This window comes from Hemibagrus wyckioides, linkage group LG07 (genome assembly GCF_019097595.1).
Source record: "Hemibagrus wyckioides isolate EC202008001 linkage group LG07, SWU_Hwy_1.0, whole genome shotgun sequence".
Lineage (NCBI taxonomy): Eukaryota > Metazoa > Chordata > Actinopteri > Siluriformes > Bagridae > Hemibagrus > Hemibagrus wyckioides.
In genome coordinates, this window is record NC_080716.1 from 33,342,666 (window position 1) to 33,359,900 (window position 17,235).

The 17,235-nt window shown below is 41.7% G+C and overlaps 1 protein-coding gene across 1 annotated transcript; it reads right to left on the bottom strand.

Moving 5' to 3' along the window:
* Window positions 1–254: 254 nt before the first annotated feature.
* Window positions 255–17,060, bottom strand: dis3l2 (DIS3 like 3'-5' exoribonuclease 2). The gene is made up of 21 exons (XM_058395511.1): window positions 16,950–17,060; window positions 15,586–16,142; window positions 15,148–15,293; window positions 14,565–14,618; window positions 14,373–14,474; window positions 13,614–13,770; window positions 12,117–12,175; window positions 10,786–11,015; window positions 9,812–9,985; window positions 9,622–9,701; window positions 9,331–9,443; window positions 8,542–8,649; window positions 7,849–8,082; window positions 6,992–7,071; window positions 6,699–6,882; window positions 4,872–4,958; window positions 4,537–4,684; window positions 1,845–1,975; window positions 1,630–1,734; window positions 1,410–1,514; window positions 255–1,102 (listed from the first exon to the last, which is right to left on the bottom strand). Exons 2-21 carry the CDS (start codon window positions 16,136–16,138, stop codon window positions 1,001–1,003), a joined length of 2,952 nt encoding a protein of 983 aa, XP_058251494.1. The 5' UTR covers window positions 16,139–16,142; window positions 16,950–17,060; the 3' UTR covers window positions 255–1,000.
* Between the last annotated feature and the right edge of the window lie 175 nt (window positions 17,061–17,235).

The window sequence follows — 17,235 nt, forward strand, 5'->3', positions numbered from 1 at the left end:
CAAATAACTCTAGAACCAAACAAGTTAAACAAATAGTACACAAAAGTCAGAATCCTACCTTACCAGATGGAATAGATACAAATGAAGGAAGTTCCTTCAGGATCAATAAAGTATCTATCTATCTATCTATCTATCGGTTATTAAAATATAATTTTCTATGACTGCAAAAACTGTATGATTCAATCAGACCAAATAATAATTAAAAAAAAATAAAGCAAACATTTAAAACATGATCTCAGAAAAAAGCACAAATGTTCTCCTGAATGGAAATAATTTAATTCTCTTCAGTGACAGTGTGACAGTTCATCAACACAAATTAAAATGGTTGTTTTAACACCAGAAAAACATTTCCCTGAAACACAGTTAAAATAAAATAAAAGGCACAGTGAGTTAGGCAGTAATGAATACAGCAGACATCACATGTGCAGGGAAAATAATCAACACACACATCTGTGTTAAAAAATACAATTAAACTCCTCCCACTGGGAGAACTGAATCATCTTACACACACACACACACACACAGATACATAAAATAACTGGTGTTTACAGTAAACACTGTGGGATTGTGGGTAATCTCCTATTTAAATATGAGGACACTGCTTTTTTTTTATTATGATTAAAAATGACCACATATGCTGAAGAGAAATATTGCACATGTGGTTAGCAAAAAAAACAACAATGACTAGCGCCTTGGACAAAAACACGTCACAGTTTCCTGTCCCGAATTCATGAACTCTATTCAACTGTGTTAAAGAAAAAGTCAAATCATTAGCGACGTGTTAATCACACTGTTCATCAGAGATATTATTGACCACACGCTTACGTATTTAACACACAGATATTGTGGGATATAATATAATAATTAATGGTGTGTGTGTTAATGTGAAACATCTCCAGTTAAAATCTGACACAGCTTCATTACACTGACCTCAGTATGTCTGATCAACAGAACCACGAGAATATCAAATCAAATAAGACCAAATAAAGTGTGTGTGTGTTCAGGACTGTGTGAGTGTGGGTCTCATCAGTACTGCAGTGTATTTGAGAGGTCCTTCAGCAGCAGTCAGTCGCACATCCACCACGGAGAACAGGGAGATCTCCTACACACACACACACAAATATTAGAGATAAACATGGTCTTACCACACTGTATTACTGCCCAGAGCTATAACTCTAAAGGTCTTTCACAGCACCATGAGGGATCAAAACAAGTCCAAGACAAAGTTCTGGAAAACGTATTGACCAAGAAGAACTCTGAACATGAGGACAGGATGTTTGCACCATCATGCTTCACTGTGAAGATGTGCGGTCATTAGTCAGAGAGACAACTGAAAGCCTGACTGACCGTTTTCCAGAATTTGTTTTTTTTAGCATCTGTTGTATGACTGTAGGGTGATGACATCATACCTGTGTAACTGTTCCTTCTCCCAGTTCATTAGGATTCCAAACCAGGGTCATCTCGGGGCGTTTACCGATTTTACGGAAATTAAATGACTGCAGACCCTCAATGGCCTGAAGCACAAAATTACATATAAAAACAATATAATGCTGTAATTATTGATGAACACATTATTACAACATGAAAATACTGAATAAATAATATTTTAGTTTTGTTTGTATTACTGACATTACAGTAGATTCTCTTCTGAACTCCATACTGCAGCACCAACACATCAAAGGACTTATCCAACATCCCCATCACCATCGCCTGTGAGTCCAGAGGCCCACACTCCTACATACACACACACACACACACACACACAGAGGAACAGTCCATATCTGAATGTGCATGAAGTGTGATAGCATCATGTACTGCTATGTATTTGTGTGTGTGTGTATTACCCTGACAAAGACACTGAAGAACAGCTCAGTGCTCATCTCCTGAACCCTCTTGGACGCCATCTTCTTATCGTTACAGTGAGAGGCCTGCTTCTGCACTTCATCTTGGGTGACATGCACACGAGGTCCACAATCTGCATCATAGACACACACACACACACACACGTGTGAGACTCTTCATGTTGACAAATGCAGATGAGGAATATAGGAATATATTTTGAAATGTAAGTGAATCACTCAATGATTTGTGTATCAAAGCAAGTGACTCACTGAAGTAAATGAATCAATCAAGAAGACATTTTAAAATGTAACGGATTCATCCAAGTGAATCACTTTAGGAGTCACATACAAAGGTAAGTGAATCAACTGATTCTAACAGTCACCAGTGCTTGTAGTCAGCAGTCGGGTTTGTGTTATATGCTGTGTGCTAATCTGTTCAGTTTGAGCTAGCAAGGAGCTTCTAAACTGTCTGTGGCTGCATTGATCAGCAGTAAATGTGATGTACTGTGGATAGGGACTGAATCACTAGAAACCACTGGAACAGTGCTAATGCTAGTGTTAATATTCTGATACTTCACCACAAACACCCCGATTTAAACATGTAGTCAGTTTTTATATGCAGCTTCCAGACCCTGCTTTAAACCCAGGTGGAGGACAGACAGGTGCTTTAGAGCCTGGTACTCCCACGGCGTCCAACACCATGCTGACGATACTGGGCCCCAGGATAACCCATACAGGTGTTTGTGGACCTCATTAAGCATGCTGTGGAAGCATGAGTCTGGCTCGGCTACCAGGAAGCCTGCTGCTGCTGACTGGAAAGGAACGGGTAACATTTGCCCAACAATTCTGAGACACCTACAGAAGGTGGCTGCTGGTAAAGGAAAATCATACAAAGCATAGTCACCAGGACGAGGGTTGGTTTTTCTGAGTCTGGTTCCTCTCAATGTTTCCCATATCACCTCAGGGAGTTTCTCCTTGCCACCATTGCCTCAGGCTTGATCATTAGGGATTAATATTAATTTAAAATTTGTTATTTTTACTCTGATTTTTTTTATATTATAATAGTGCAGCAGTTCTTCATCTGACTTCCACTTTACACTGATCCTGTTTACAGGTTAACTTTAATATCTGCACTCAGTGTCATCACTGTTCTTTTACACAGAGTCGGTCTACATGTTGTTTATCTGCACTGTCCTGTCTCATCATCCTGTACACTTCTGTTGTATGTCTAGTTTATTTCTTGCACCTTAAGTATAGTTTAGTTTTATCTCTATGTTTGTCTGCGTCTCTGTACTTTGTCTGTGTTCTGTGTAGCACCTCTGGTCCAGGAGGAACGCTGTTTCACTTCACTCTGTACTGCATCTGATATATATGGCTGAAGTGACAATAAAGCTTCTTTTGACTTTTTCCTGAGGGGGCAGGAACTGGGTTCAGTGCCACCATCCAGTTTCAGTAGACAAGGCTGTTCTGCTGACAGAGGACCATTTGGCAGCATATCCAGGGGCAGGCAAGCCCCTCCCCTTTCCCTATTCCTCTCTTAGTGTACTACCCAGAAATGCCACAAGCTGCCTCCACCAAGCTGGCATGCACACCGATCAGGCATAACATTATGACCACCTGCCTAATATTATGTTGGTCCCCTGTTTGCTGCCAAAACAGCCCTGACCTGTTGAGGTATGGACTGTGGTCATGTGCTGTGGGATCTGGCACCAAGATGTTAGCAGCAGATCCTTTAAGTCCTGTAAATTGTGAGGTGGAGCCTCCATGGATCAGACTTCTCAGCACATCCCACAGATGATAGATTGGACTGAGATCTGGGGAATTAGGAGACCAAGTCAACTCCTCAAACTGGTTGTTGTGGTCACCAAACCATTCCTGAACCATTTTTGCTTTGGGGCACGGGGCATTATCCTGCTGAAAGAGACCACAGCCATCTGCAACAATGCTTAGATAGATGGTAGGTGTCACAGTAACATCCACACTGCCTCCGCCGGCTCGCCTTCTTCCCATAGTGCATCCTGGTGCCATGTGTTCCCCAGGTAAGAGATGCACACGCCCCCGGCCATCCACGTGATGTAAAACAAAACGTGATTCATCAGACCAGGCCACCTTCTTCCATTGCTCCATGATCCGGTTCTGATGCTCACGTGCCCAATGTTGGAGCTTTCAGTGGTTCCATCCAACACCACTGTCCCTTCCTAGGACCACTTTTGATACTGACCACTGCAGACCGGGAACACCCCACAAGAGCTGCAGTTTTGGAGATGCTCTGATCCAGTGGTCTAGCCATCACAATTTGGTCTTTTGGTCAAATTCGCTCAAATCCTTACACTTGTCCATTTTTCCTGCTTCTAACATCAACTTTGAGGACAAAATGTTGACTTGCTGCCTGATATATCCCACCAACTAACAGGGGCCATGATGAGGAGATACTCAGTCTTATTCACTTCACCTGGCAGTGTTTATTTTAGGCAACATTCCAGCAACTCATGGACAGAATCCACTCATCCACACACTTTATGCTGCAGCCTACCGAGAATAAATTATTATCTATAGTAATGATTGCCAGTGGAGCAAGCCTGAGATCAGAGAGGAGGGTGGGACTGTGTGCGAGATTGGATGGGCAACTCAGATAAGGGCATCTGCCAAATGCTGCAAACGTAAATGTATGTATGTGTGTGTGTGTGTGTCTCACTGAGTGATACAGCCAGCAGGCGGTGGACAATGATGTCAGCGTAGCGGCGGATAGGAGAGGTGAAGTGTGTATAGAGGGGTACGTTCAGAGCATAGTGATGGAATAACTTCTCATCCTGCAGAACTCCTGTACAGAAATACACTGCCATCTACACACACACACACACACACACACACACACACACACACACACACACACACACACACACCTTCATTTAAAAAGCCAACATTTTTTTATTAAGACATTTGAAAATGCATACACTGTATATTTAATTGGATATGTAGATTGGGACACGCCCACATTGAACCTATGAGGTAAAAGGTGTGTTTACACACCTGCATGGGTCGGGCACACAGGTGTGTGAGTACAGCCTTCCTGGCTGTACTGTACTCGTCATCTCCGACCGCCTCCTCCAGACTCCTCTGTGAGAAGGATGAATATAACAATTAATTACGTTAGAGAAAATGTTTTATTTTCTACAAACACACATTCCTTCCTGCCCTGTCTATGAGCTCATCAGTGTATGTAGAACACACAGAGGGTTTACAAAGCAAAATTCCACAATTCTAACTAAAAGAACATACCTCAGGAAGGTACTATAAAATTCAGCAATAAGAACCCGAAGGTCATACTGACGGACCTCCAGAGGTCCATCTAGAGGAACCACCATAAAGACATGGTGTGTTAAGGATGGAGTGGAAGAACTCGAGTGTACTGTACAAAGCCCAAACCTTAGGCCCACTGAACACCTTTTGGGATGAAATGGAACACCATCTGAACCCTAGACCTCCTACTCCAACCTCAGTTTCTGAAAACATACCTGGGAGAAAATCTTCTCAAAAGTTCTCCGGACCATACACTGGAGTAAAGATCATTTGTAGTGTTAAGTAGTAGTAGTGTAAGTCTCTGAATGCCACAGAGTTGCCCAGCCAGAGAACTGACTTAAATTCCATCAAACATCTCTTTAGAGAATTAAAAATAATGATATAGCAATGTTGCCCCTCCCATCGGACTCCTGGTACTCGGTAGAGCTGAGGGGCAAGGGAGCAGATCTTAGTCCCAGAGTCCTGAATGTGACATCAAACCCAAAAAGATTGGAAGCTGTAATTGCTGCCAAGATTCAATAGATACTTATGTAAATATTTATATAAATAATGTATGAGTGATATATTTAAGTTCTGAATACATTCTAAATGCTCTATTACCCCAGTTGGTCAATACCCTGTGGTGTTGGTGAAGCTTGTGTGTACCTGTGATTCAAATAGTAATGCCATTTACAGCTTTGTACCTAGCATAGGAAGCCATGAAGGTAAGGTCCAGGAGCAAGATCCAGAGCAGAAGTGTGTGGTGGTTAACTTTTGATCTGTTCTTGAAATGCTACAAATGTAGAAAAAACATTTCACCTCCATATCTGTAAGCTCTATGACAACAATCAAACAGTGGCAGGATCATTTTGATGCACCAGAAGCTAACGTGGTAAACAGCCGATAAGTGTTCGACTCTTTTTTTTTTGGAAGCTTGCAGTTTTCATGGTCTGTTCTTCTGAGTAGAGGAAGCACCTGTACCTTGAAGAAAAATCTAACTGGCTTTCCCTAAATCACATTGATCAACTAAACAGACAAACTGCCTTTGGTTGGAGGGTTCAGATGGACATGGAAGTAAACTCTATAACCAGGTTTGCATATAAAGGACAGATTTTAGAGGACAAATGTATATAGACTTTATTCTGGGAATGAAAAGCAATCCAGGGCACATTTTGCAGGTATCCCAATCAACTACCTTACAGAACTCATGTTAGGAAAGTCAGCATGCTAGAGGAGGTAAATCTTCAGCACACTGTCACTAACATTCCATCTGCACTGGTGTTTAATCCAGGTGAACACCTATACCAGGAACCAATCAGAATCAGAATACTTTACCAATCTACTCAGGGAATTTTTAAGGAAGTTCTATCAAGAGCTTGGAGGAAGCTGTATATTATGGAACATGGAGCAAGAACCTTTGAAGAAACTTCAATTTCTGTTGTAAATCTTACGAACACAGAGTGACCAGCAAGAAAGGACACGCAGTATACAGCACAAAGATCATTAACTGCCTTTTTCTGAGAGAGTAATTATGGAACGTTTCAAACGTGTGGCCTTGCAGGTGGTTGTGTGGCTTACGTGCAGCGCTCCAGCCGAGCTCATGTCCATGTTGAGGCCGATGTGATCACACTGTTCCTGTAGCGCCTTCATCAGGCGGCTCTGAGGGTGCGCATGACGCCGCAGCAGTGCAAGCTCAGGGTATGAGCGGTAAATCTGATGAGCTACAGCCATGTTGGCCAACAACATGAACTCTTCCACCAACCTGTCACACACAGCATACAACTGCTCAGGGTTTGCATGTTCAGCCTGATAACTTAAGGCTACGTTAACCAACAACTTAAACTCCGTCACCAACCTGGCCACACACTCACTTGTTGCTGTCTCTGTACTGGTAGACGTAGCAGCCTTGAGGCATTCCTGACCCAGAGTCCAGGGTAAACGCCAACTTCATCTAAAACAATACAACCAACACAAAAACCAGTTAATAATGGCATCACACTGCACAGACCCTGTAGAGAATTACTGACCACTAATCTGCTGACTCCGTCACAGTGGAGCTGTTACAAGCAACAAAATCAATCACAAAGTGGATGATGACAAAAGAAACAAAGATGGCGGCTTTGGATTGCAATTAATATGAAGTTTTGTATTCCATTAATAGTTGAGTAACTTAACTTTACCATTTTTATTCTGTGTGTCTATACTTCTGTAAAGCTGCTTTGAGACAATGCCTGTTGTTAAAATAAATTGAATTGAATCAATGAACAGTTGGTAACTTCAACAGAATGGGTTTCGTGTTATAACCAAATTAACTAGAAATATCTCTACATGTTTTCCAAATCCTTCGATTTCTGAATCTCCAGATTCCTAAACTCTTTTATTGACCAAGTCTTTAGATTCCTGAACCTTTTGGACAGTGAATTTAAGAAGCACTGCTAAATTCTCTAGTTTAAAGCACCACAGATTCCTGAGATCCCCATGTTACTGCTCCTCTACATTCCTCAAGTCTCCGGTTGACTGATGAAAACCTAGAAATCATTAACGAACTTAACCCCTGGATTCCTTAATTGATATTTAATGACCCCGCTCCCACATTCTCCCACACTGAAGAATCCTGAATAACTAACCTCCATCATCTCCAATTCTGTTCAGTCTCCTGATTCCCAACTAACTGACTAGTCTTACTGTTATAACCTGGTTTGTTGACCCTGACGCGTAGCTGGTTTACCTGGTCGAGACGCAAGGCTCCGCCCCTGAAGCGTTGTGCACGCAGGTGAGTGGCGATGGTGTGCAGGTGCAGGACGGCCTGGACGATGGTGTGCACTGAGTGTTCAGGGGACACTGGGGGGAGCTCTTCAGCACCGAACTCTGAACTGGGCGAGTCGATCATGCTCTGAGCGTGATCGTAACTCAGCTTCACACAGGAGCGGATCACCGAGCGGCCCATCCACTCACTCAGGATCTACACACACACACACACACACACACACACACACACACACAAACACACGGGCCAAGTAGCAGTCAAATTATGATTTGATTTATTTAAACCAGATCTGAGAAGCAGCACTCATTACCAGCACACCAATTCTGTCAACGATTTCATAATATCTCCATATCCAAAATCACAAGAATCCTACTAAATCTTCTGCTTTTATTTATATATCAACTTCACGCTTTAGTGACTCTGTGTTTCTCAACATACAAAGTGAAAGGTGATTATACGCTGTTTACTGTTAATGCTCTTAATTTTAAGTAAAAGTGTGATTAAATAAGAGTTTAATTAAAAGTGCTTCGTGCAGTGATGCTGGATCATTCAATGCATCATAAAATCAATAGATTATTTTTTATACACATAATATTATCTGTTTAATGCTATATGATGTTTTTAAAATTGTGTGTGTGTGTGTGTGTGTGTTACCTTCCCCTCAGGTGATAAGGTCCAGATGACTGAGAATGTTAAACGATCAGTTTGAGGATTTAAACTGCACAGCTCTTCACACAGGAGACGTGGCAACATTGGAATTACCTACACACACACACACACACAAACACACACACATACACAAACAAACACACACACACACACACAAACAAACACACACACACACACACACATACACAAACAAACACACACACACACACACAAATACACACACAAACACACACATATGCACACACAAACACACACACACAAACACACACACATGCACACACAAACACTCACACACACACACAAACAAACACACACACACACACACATACACAAACAAACACACACACACACACACAAACACACACACAAACACACACACAAACACACACACAAACACACACACACACACACAAACACACACACACAAACACACACACACACACATACACAAACAAACACACACACACACACACACACACACAAACACACACACACAAACACACACACAAACACACACACAAACACACACACACACAAATGAAATAATACAGCATGGTATACAAACTCATCAGCAGGAAGTGACTCATAATATCCCTACACACACACACACACACAGAGTGATTAAGGCACTGGCTGCATCATGGCTGACCTTGCGCTCTGACCCCAACCCCGAGGATGGGATATGCAAAGAAAGATGTATATGTGACAAATAAAGACTACTTAACAACTTAACACACACACACACACACACACACACACACACAGTATATCTACCTTCTGTATGAGGTACACACTGGTGGCTCTCCTGCTCGCTGTGTAATCCAGAGCACTTCCCTCCTCTATGAAATAACTCACGTCCGCTATGTGCACGCCCACCTCAAAGTTACCTACACAAAGTTCAACAATATTCATTCGTTAACACAACCACATGATACATTCATGTGGTCACACACTCGTACAAACACACACTCTATAAACACACACGCTCAGACTTGTTTAATTTAATATTCTATAATCTGAAAGGAGATCTGTGTGGCTAAATGGTAAATAGACAAGAAATCTGACCATCAGGAAGTTGTTTACAGGACAGAGCGTCATCCAGGTCTCTGGCTGTGGCTGGATCAATCGTAAATATACACTCCTTCCTATAATAATAATAATAATAAGTCACTAAAAATCCTCCTACACATCTGACACAACAATTAATTGTGTGTGTGATGTGACTGTGTGAGCATGGCGATGGTGGTGAAGATACCTGAGGTCCCGCCTCCTTTTCATCTCGTCAGGTGGGATGGTCCAGGGTCGACCCTGTGGTAGACACGCTAACACTTCATCTGTAAACTCTGAAAAATCCACATCATACTCCATCAACATGCCGTCTGTCTCCGGCTCAATGACCCCCGCCTGACCTAACGATTTCATCAACTGCCTGCAGAGAGAGAAGGAGGAAGATCAGAACAGCAGATTGGTTAAAGAGAAATACACAGTGACCTCTCTACAGAATCACATTTTTATTATTGTTACTTTTTATGACTCATTGCCAAAAGTACTGGGACACCCCTCCAGATCATTGAGTTCAGGTGTTGTTTTTCAGGGGTTGGACTCCGTCCCTTAGTTCCAGTGAAAGGAACTCTTAATGCTTCAGCTTCATACCAAGACATTTTGGACAATTTCATGCTCTTTGTGGGAACAGTTTGGGGATGACCCCTTCCTGTTCCAACATGACTGCACACCAGTGCACACATTTCCTTCACGTGTTGGAACACACCAAAACCATCCACTGTGAACATTTGCATATTGCACAGGACTGAAGTACAGAAAACGTATATGCTGCACATTTCTGGTTCTGTTTAAATATAAAAATGGACTACTTTTACACTACTGCCCTTTAAAGATGGACAATACCACTGCTGCTCATCATTTCATTCCACTCCATGACCACCCCTGCAAAGGGCGGGACAAGTCCATAAGCCCGACCCCTGAATTCAATGATTTGCAGTGGTGTCCCAAAACTTTTGGCAATATAGCGTATCTCAGAGCTGACTCAGGAGCATCTGAGGAGTCTTTGGCTTCATCTAGTCTGAAATATTTATCATCCGGTATCATACTGTCTGACTAGCTGTTTCCATCACCCTGACTAGTCAACATCATCACAGTAGCAAGACTAACCTGTGTGTGTGTGTGTGTGTGTGTGTGTGTGTGTATGTGTGTATATGTGTGTGTGTGTACCCTTGGGCGAACAGGCTGTCTGGAGGCCAGTGTGTGATCCTGCAGATGAAGATTGTGTTGGAATAGTCATTAGGGCGTGAGGGGAAATCTGCAGGACAGCCTGAGAGCTGGACGTTCACTCGAGGGACTCGATGGTCCGAGGGAGAGAACAGGGCGAAGGGCTTGTCAGGGATGAACTTAATAAACCCTGACACCGCCCTCGAGTGTTTTTGCTCCACGATATACACCACCTGATCAACAAAATATAAACATATACACCACCTGATCACAGTAAATATAAACATATACACCACCTGATCACAGTAAATATAAACATATACACCACCTGATCACAGTAAATATAAACATATACACCACCTGATCAACAAAATATAAACATATACACCACCTGATCACAGTAAATATAAACACACACAACACGTTCCCATGACAGGGCCGCTCGGGGCCGCTCGGGGCCGCTCGGGGCCTCCTGCAGCAGGTAGAACTTCCAGAAAAAAGATCTAATCTGTCTGAGGTGGAAGAAGTAGGGTCTGTAATGTGAAAGTAAAGGCAATCCCAGAATACTTTTACCCAAACATGGCACCCAGGTCTGACTGGAAAACATGTTTACAGATGTGAGACAGCTGTCAGTCTTACAGCAAACTTCATGATATTTGATTGATAGATGGTTACACTTAGCTAACCAACCTGCTTAACTAGCCAGCTATCGCAGTTTACAAGCACAGTAACCATCACTTATCATTTTAACTAACACAGCGACAGAAACATTTCCAAGGCTCCTTGAAGACAGGAAGTTATTTCTGAAATAATAATAAACTATTAGTTCTTAACAGTTGCATATAGAATAATATATTTTTGCTTTAATTGTTTAAATAAAGAAAGTCAGTTGGTTAGTTGTTAGCAAAAAAGTAACCTGTTTAATTTATTACAAAATATGAAAATGAAATTCTGGGTTAAATAGTATAAACAAATAAAGTAATAAATTAAAAAATATTTATAAAAGTAAATTACACCTATATTTATTTGTTTTTATAGTTGTTTTTATCAGTAATTTGTTTATAAAATGAAAAAAATACCAATTCTTGTACATGTAACAGCTACTAATACTAGTACTAAAGCTATACTAGTTAATGAGACTTTTAAACTATTCATTTTATTTCTATTTACTAAACTCAGATCTGTCTTAATATATTTTATATCATATTAAAGCTATGTGTTGGGATCTACTACATTATTAAACTGACCATCACATGACTCAGGCCTGTGTCCTGTACTACACTTTAACCCCGGGATTTAATCAGTCCAGAGTAAGACCTTTCAGAATGATGTACCTTGGCGGTGCGCTGGACGTTTCTGTCTGAGGCGTTGCGTGGATCTGCTGTGGGCGGAGCTGCGAGAAATAAAAACGGAGAAAGATCTGGGTTTAAAATATCATCACTGACAATAGAACCAGAGTGTTATAGAAACAGAAGATCAAAGAACTCATTTATTTATTATAACAGTGAGATCACATACACCACATTACCACAAGTACTGGGACACCCCTCCAGATCATTGAGTTCAGGTGTTGTTTTTCAGGGGTTGGGCTCCGCCCCTTAGTTCCAGTGAAAGGAACTCTTAATGCTTCAGCTTCATACCAAGACATTTTGGACAATTTCATGCTCTTTGTGGGAACAGTTTGGGGATGACCCCTTCCTGTTCCAACATGACTGCACACCAGTGACCAAAGCAAGGTCCATAAAGACATGGGTGAGTGAGTTTGGTGTGGAGGAACTTGACTGGCCTGCACAGAGTCCTGACCTCAACCCCATAGAACACCTTTGGGATGAATTAGAGCGGAGACTGTGAGACAGACCTTCTCATCCAACATCAGTGCCTGACCTCACAAATGTGCTTCTAGAGGAGTGGTCAAAAATTCCCATAAACACACTCCTAAACCTTGTGGAAAGCCTTCCCAGAAGAGCTGAAGCTGTTATAGCTGTAAAGGGGCGGGGCAACTCCATATTACATTCATGTGCAGGTAAAGGCAGATGTTCCAAAACTTTTGGCAATATAGTGTACCATGAATGGCACTGGTTCCTAAACCTGGTCCTGGAGAACACTCTACGTTTTCCCAGCTCTAATACATCTACTTCAACTCGGATTAGTTTTGGCTCAGGTGTGTTCAGATGCATGTCGACTACTGAGGTACTGCTGGAGTTCAGACTGAGAAAGATCGAGACGAGGCGATATTTCACACCTTATTTGGTATCACAGTGTTTTGCCAAACCGTCACTCCAACCTTTGTCTGTTTACATCATCACTGACCTAGTAAACAAAACTATTAAACCATAAAGTGCTGTTAGTAAATGAGAGTTCTGACCTTCAGCACCACAGAGACTTTAATAAAACCTTTGCTCAGGTGAGTCAGGGTGCTGATGTGCTCATGAGCAAATTCACGCTTCACTGCACTCTGCTTCCATCCCTTAAGGGAAATGAACTATCCCATATTTCCGGGAAGACAAAGGGAGACAGCACCTCTGGCCACAATAAGGGGACGGCGCCTCTGCTGGGCAAAGGTAAAAGTTCAATACCACAGTTCTAAGTGAGGAACCGGTCCATGCCTGTATGCAGGAAAACAACAAGCGTGAGTTCCATGTTCAATAAAAAGTATGGCACATGGGAAAGGTAGAGGGAAGAGCTTCAAGGGAACAACACCTGACCCAGGAGAAAGTCGAAATTTAAGAGAATGGTTGCATTTAAATACCACTCCTCCTTGGAGGAAGGAAGGAATAGCTGCTGTAAAAAAACTACAGCGACATTTAAACACTTTCCATAAATACACACACCTTTATTCTGCAGAGTGACCGCCTCCATTTTCTTACTGAGTTCTTCTTCCTCCTCCTCTTCCTCATCATACTGAGCCTCCACTATAACGTCCGGCATGGACTCACTCCGTCGCTCTTTCTCTGCACTCATCTGTTCACTCTCATCTCCATTCAACACCTTCAACACAATTAAACACTCTTCAGGACTGATTTCATCAATTCCCTTCAAACACACACACACACACACACTCACACTCACACTCACACACTCACACACACACACACTCACACACTCACACACTCACACACTCACACACTCTCACACTCTCACACTCTCACACTCTCACACACACACACACACACACTCACACTCACACACTCACACACTCACACTCACACACTCACACACTCACACACTCTCACACTCACACACTCACACTCACACACACTCACACACTCACACACTCTCACACACACACACACACACACACACTCACACTCACACACTCACACTCACACACACACACACACACACTCACACACTCACACTCACACTCACACACACTCACACTCACACTCACACTCACACACTCACACACTCACACTCACACACTCACACACTCACACACTCACACACTCACACACTCACACTCACACTCACACACTCACACACTCACACACTCACACACTCACTCACACACTCACACACACACTCACACACTCACACACACACACACACACACACACTCACACACACACTCACACACTAGTGTCTCTCACCTTCCACTGATCCGGTGGGAGGAGCTTCACCACCACCACGTCTCCATTCAGAGCTCGATTCCGTGCCACCATCCCGTCCAGGAAAATGTCCGCTGACCCGTCCTGCACCACCGCACCAAAATATTACTGTATAGTGGTTGGACACCAGTTGTCATGGCAACCAAGAAAAATGTACAAGCTAACAGTACTTACAGGAGAGGGAATGAACGCTTCGTGATATTTCTTTGGGTTTATCCTCAACACACCCTAATAACCATAAATAAATAAATAAATATTAAGGCATAAATATCCTTTTATCTTTATTGTTCATTTTGTAGATCAGGTTTTAATATCACATTTCTTAAATAATAAGACTTTTTTTTTTATCTATAACTACATTACATTTATATGAAAGCTTTAAATATATTAAACTACATCACAATTATCAATGAATTAAACAAAAATGTACTATAATATAATTGAAAAAAACTACATAATATAAAAAAATAATATAATATAGATGAAAACAATTTATATAAATTAAATATACAAATATTATAATAAAATAATTAAATATACAAAAAAAGAAAGAAAGAGTTTTAATTCATCACACACCTGATACAGCTCCTGATATATTTAATTATTATTAAACAATTAAAAATAACATTTTAGTTTACAGCTTGACCCTAAAAAAATCAAACTATATGTGTGTATAAATAAATAAAAATAAACAAACAAACAGATAGATAATGATTATGCAAAGGTTGTAAAATTAAGTGTGTGTGTGTGTGTGTACCTGTATGAGCTGTCCTCTCTTCAGTCCATCAGACACATCTTTACTGGACATGTAATCCTCATACAGACGTCTCTTCCTCCCTCTGTTCCTCCGACTGTTCTCTCTGTCCGTCCTGTCTGTCTGTCCTGCTGTGCTTGGGCTCTCAGCTACACACACACACACACACACACACACACATAATTTTAAGCCTGTATTCCGTCATTTCTCTCTCATTCATCAATCTATTTAAAAACATTGTTAATCAATCTATTCTAAAATGTGGCACAAACCATTCCTGAAGAGATAGGGGAGCTCATAACCAGTTTATTAAACTGAAACCAGACCCTACCATTTCTCAACCAGAGGGGGGGTGATTCATCTCCCCTTTTAAAAGCAGTACAGTTACAGTAACGAGGTTGATGACATCACACAGGAAGTAGTGAATTCTTCATACTTCACCTTGAGTGTTAGTGTTTTTCAGTGGAGTGTTGGTTTTCTCCATAGCTCCAGACTCGACCGTGTTCACCGGTTTATCTTCAGTGTTTCCTCTGGACTTCTTCTGCTTCTTCTTCTTCTTCCTCTTCTGCTTCTCTCCTCCTTCATCATCAGGAGCGGTGGAGTCGTCGACGGGCGGCAGCGCGGTGGCGTCGCTCTTCAGGTGTTTACGGCTGTGTTTTTTCTGGTGCTGGCTCGGAGCTGTGTGGGTTAGATGATCAGCAGTTCCTGTCTCTGCTCCTCCGGGAGCCTGCTTGTTCCTGTGGTGTTTATGGCGTCGGCGTTTAGTCGTGTCAGCCTGCTGAGTTTCTGATTCTGATGTAGTCTTCTGGTCTTGCCTCCTGGGCTTCACGTCAGCTTCGGGATGTTTCTTGTCCACCGTGTCTGACCCGGACGGACCGTTCTGCTGAGGAGTGCTCTGGGTTCCGGCACCTTTAGGAGTTCTGCTCCGGTTCTGACCTTGCTTTTTCTCCGTGGCTTCACTCGGCTTACCAGACGACTCCATCATCTCTTCCATATGTCTGAATAAAGGAAAAGATGTAGTAAACAAGTCAGATTATTCAATCAGGATCCTCTAACGATGAGACCTGTGATGAAACAACATGACGAGGTTCTGCTCAGGTCATCGATCATTAAGATGGAAAAACATAACTGATTACAGAATTTTATGTAACATCTTTAACTGTAATATTAACATATAAATGTTGATGTACATCACTTTATGGGTTCTACACGTCTATTATAATCCATACTGACTATAAACCATAAAGAAACACATCCTCAGAACAAAAAGACTTTCTAAATGTCTCATAACATTGTACATATCCTTCATTAGAAAGTATCACAAATGTTGATTATTGTTGAATTTATCTTCATTTTTATAACAGAAACAGGATGTAAAATATTTGTTTAGGAAGAAAAACGATCCTAAAATGTTGGTGAGAAAATTAGGAAGAGGAAAGAGAAATTATTTGAGATATTTCTTGTCAGTGTTTCATTATATTGTTGTGATGTAATGTTTATCTTTGTCTCTCGGGGTAAATTCGGTTTAAATCCTAAATCCTTACAGTTTTATCACTAGTCTCTGATTGTGAATAAATCCAGTGTAATGTCTTTGTGTGTTTATTTATCTTTATATTGTCCTGAACACGAATCCCCATTGAAGCTAATGTAGCTAACGTTCCACTGCTAAAGCGCAGTTAGCCACCCAGCTGCAGCCCTGAATAAACCTCTTCCTCTCCTGATTAAAGACTCAGGACTCAGGACTCAGGACATCCTCTGCTTTTAAACCGATTTCTTTATCTATAATAAAAATCTCTCACACTCACCAGGGTAAAGGTTTCTCTTAAATCTCAACCTGCACCAAACCAAATTCTGTAAAAGGACACGAACACTTCCGGGGTTAAGAGTCAATTCGAATAGTTGCATTCTGGGAGTTGAAGTTCCGAAGCGGCACACACACACACACACACACACACAGACACAGACACACACACAGACACAGACACACACAGACACACAGACACAGACACACACACACACACAGACACACACAGACACACAGACACAGACACACACACACACACACAGACACACACACAGACACACACAGAC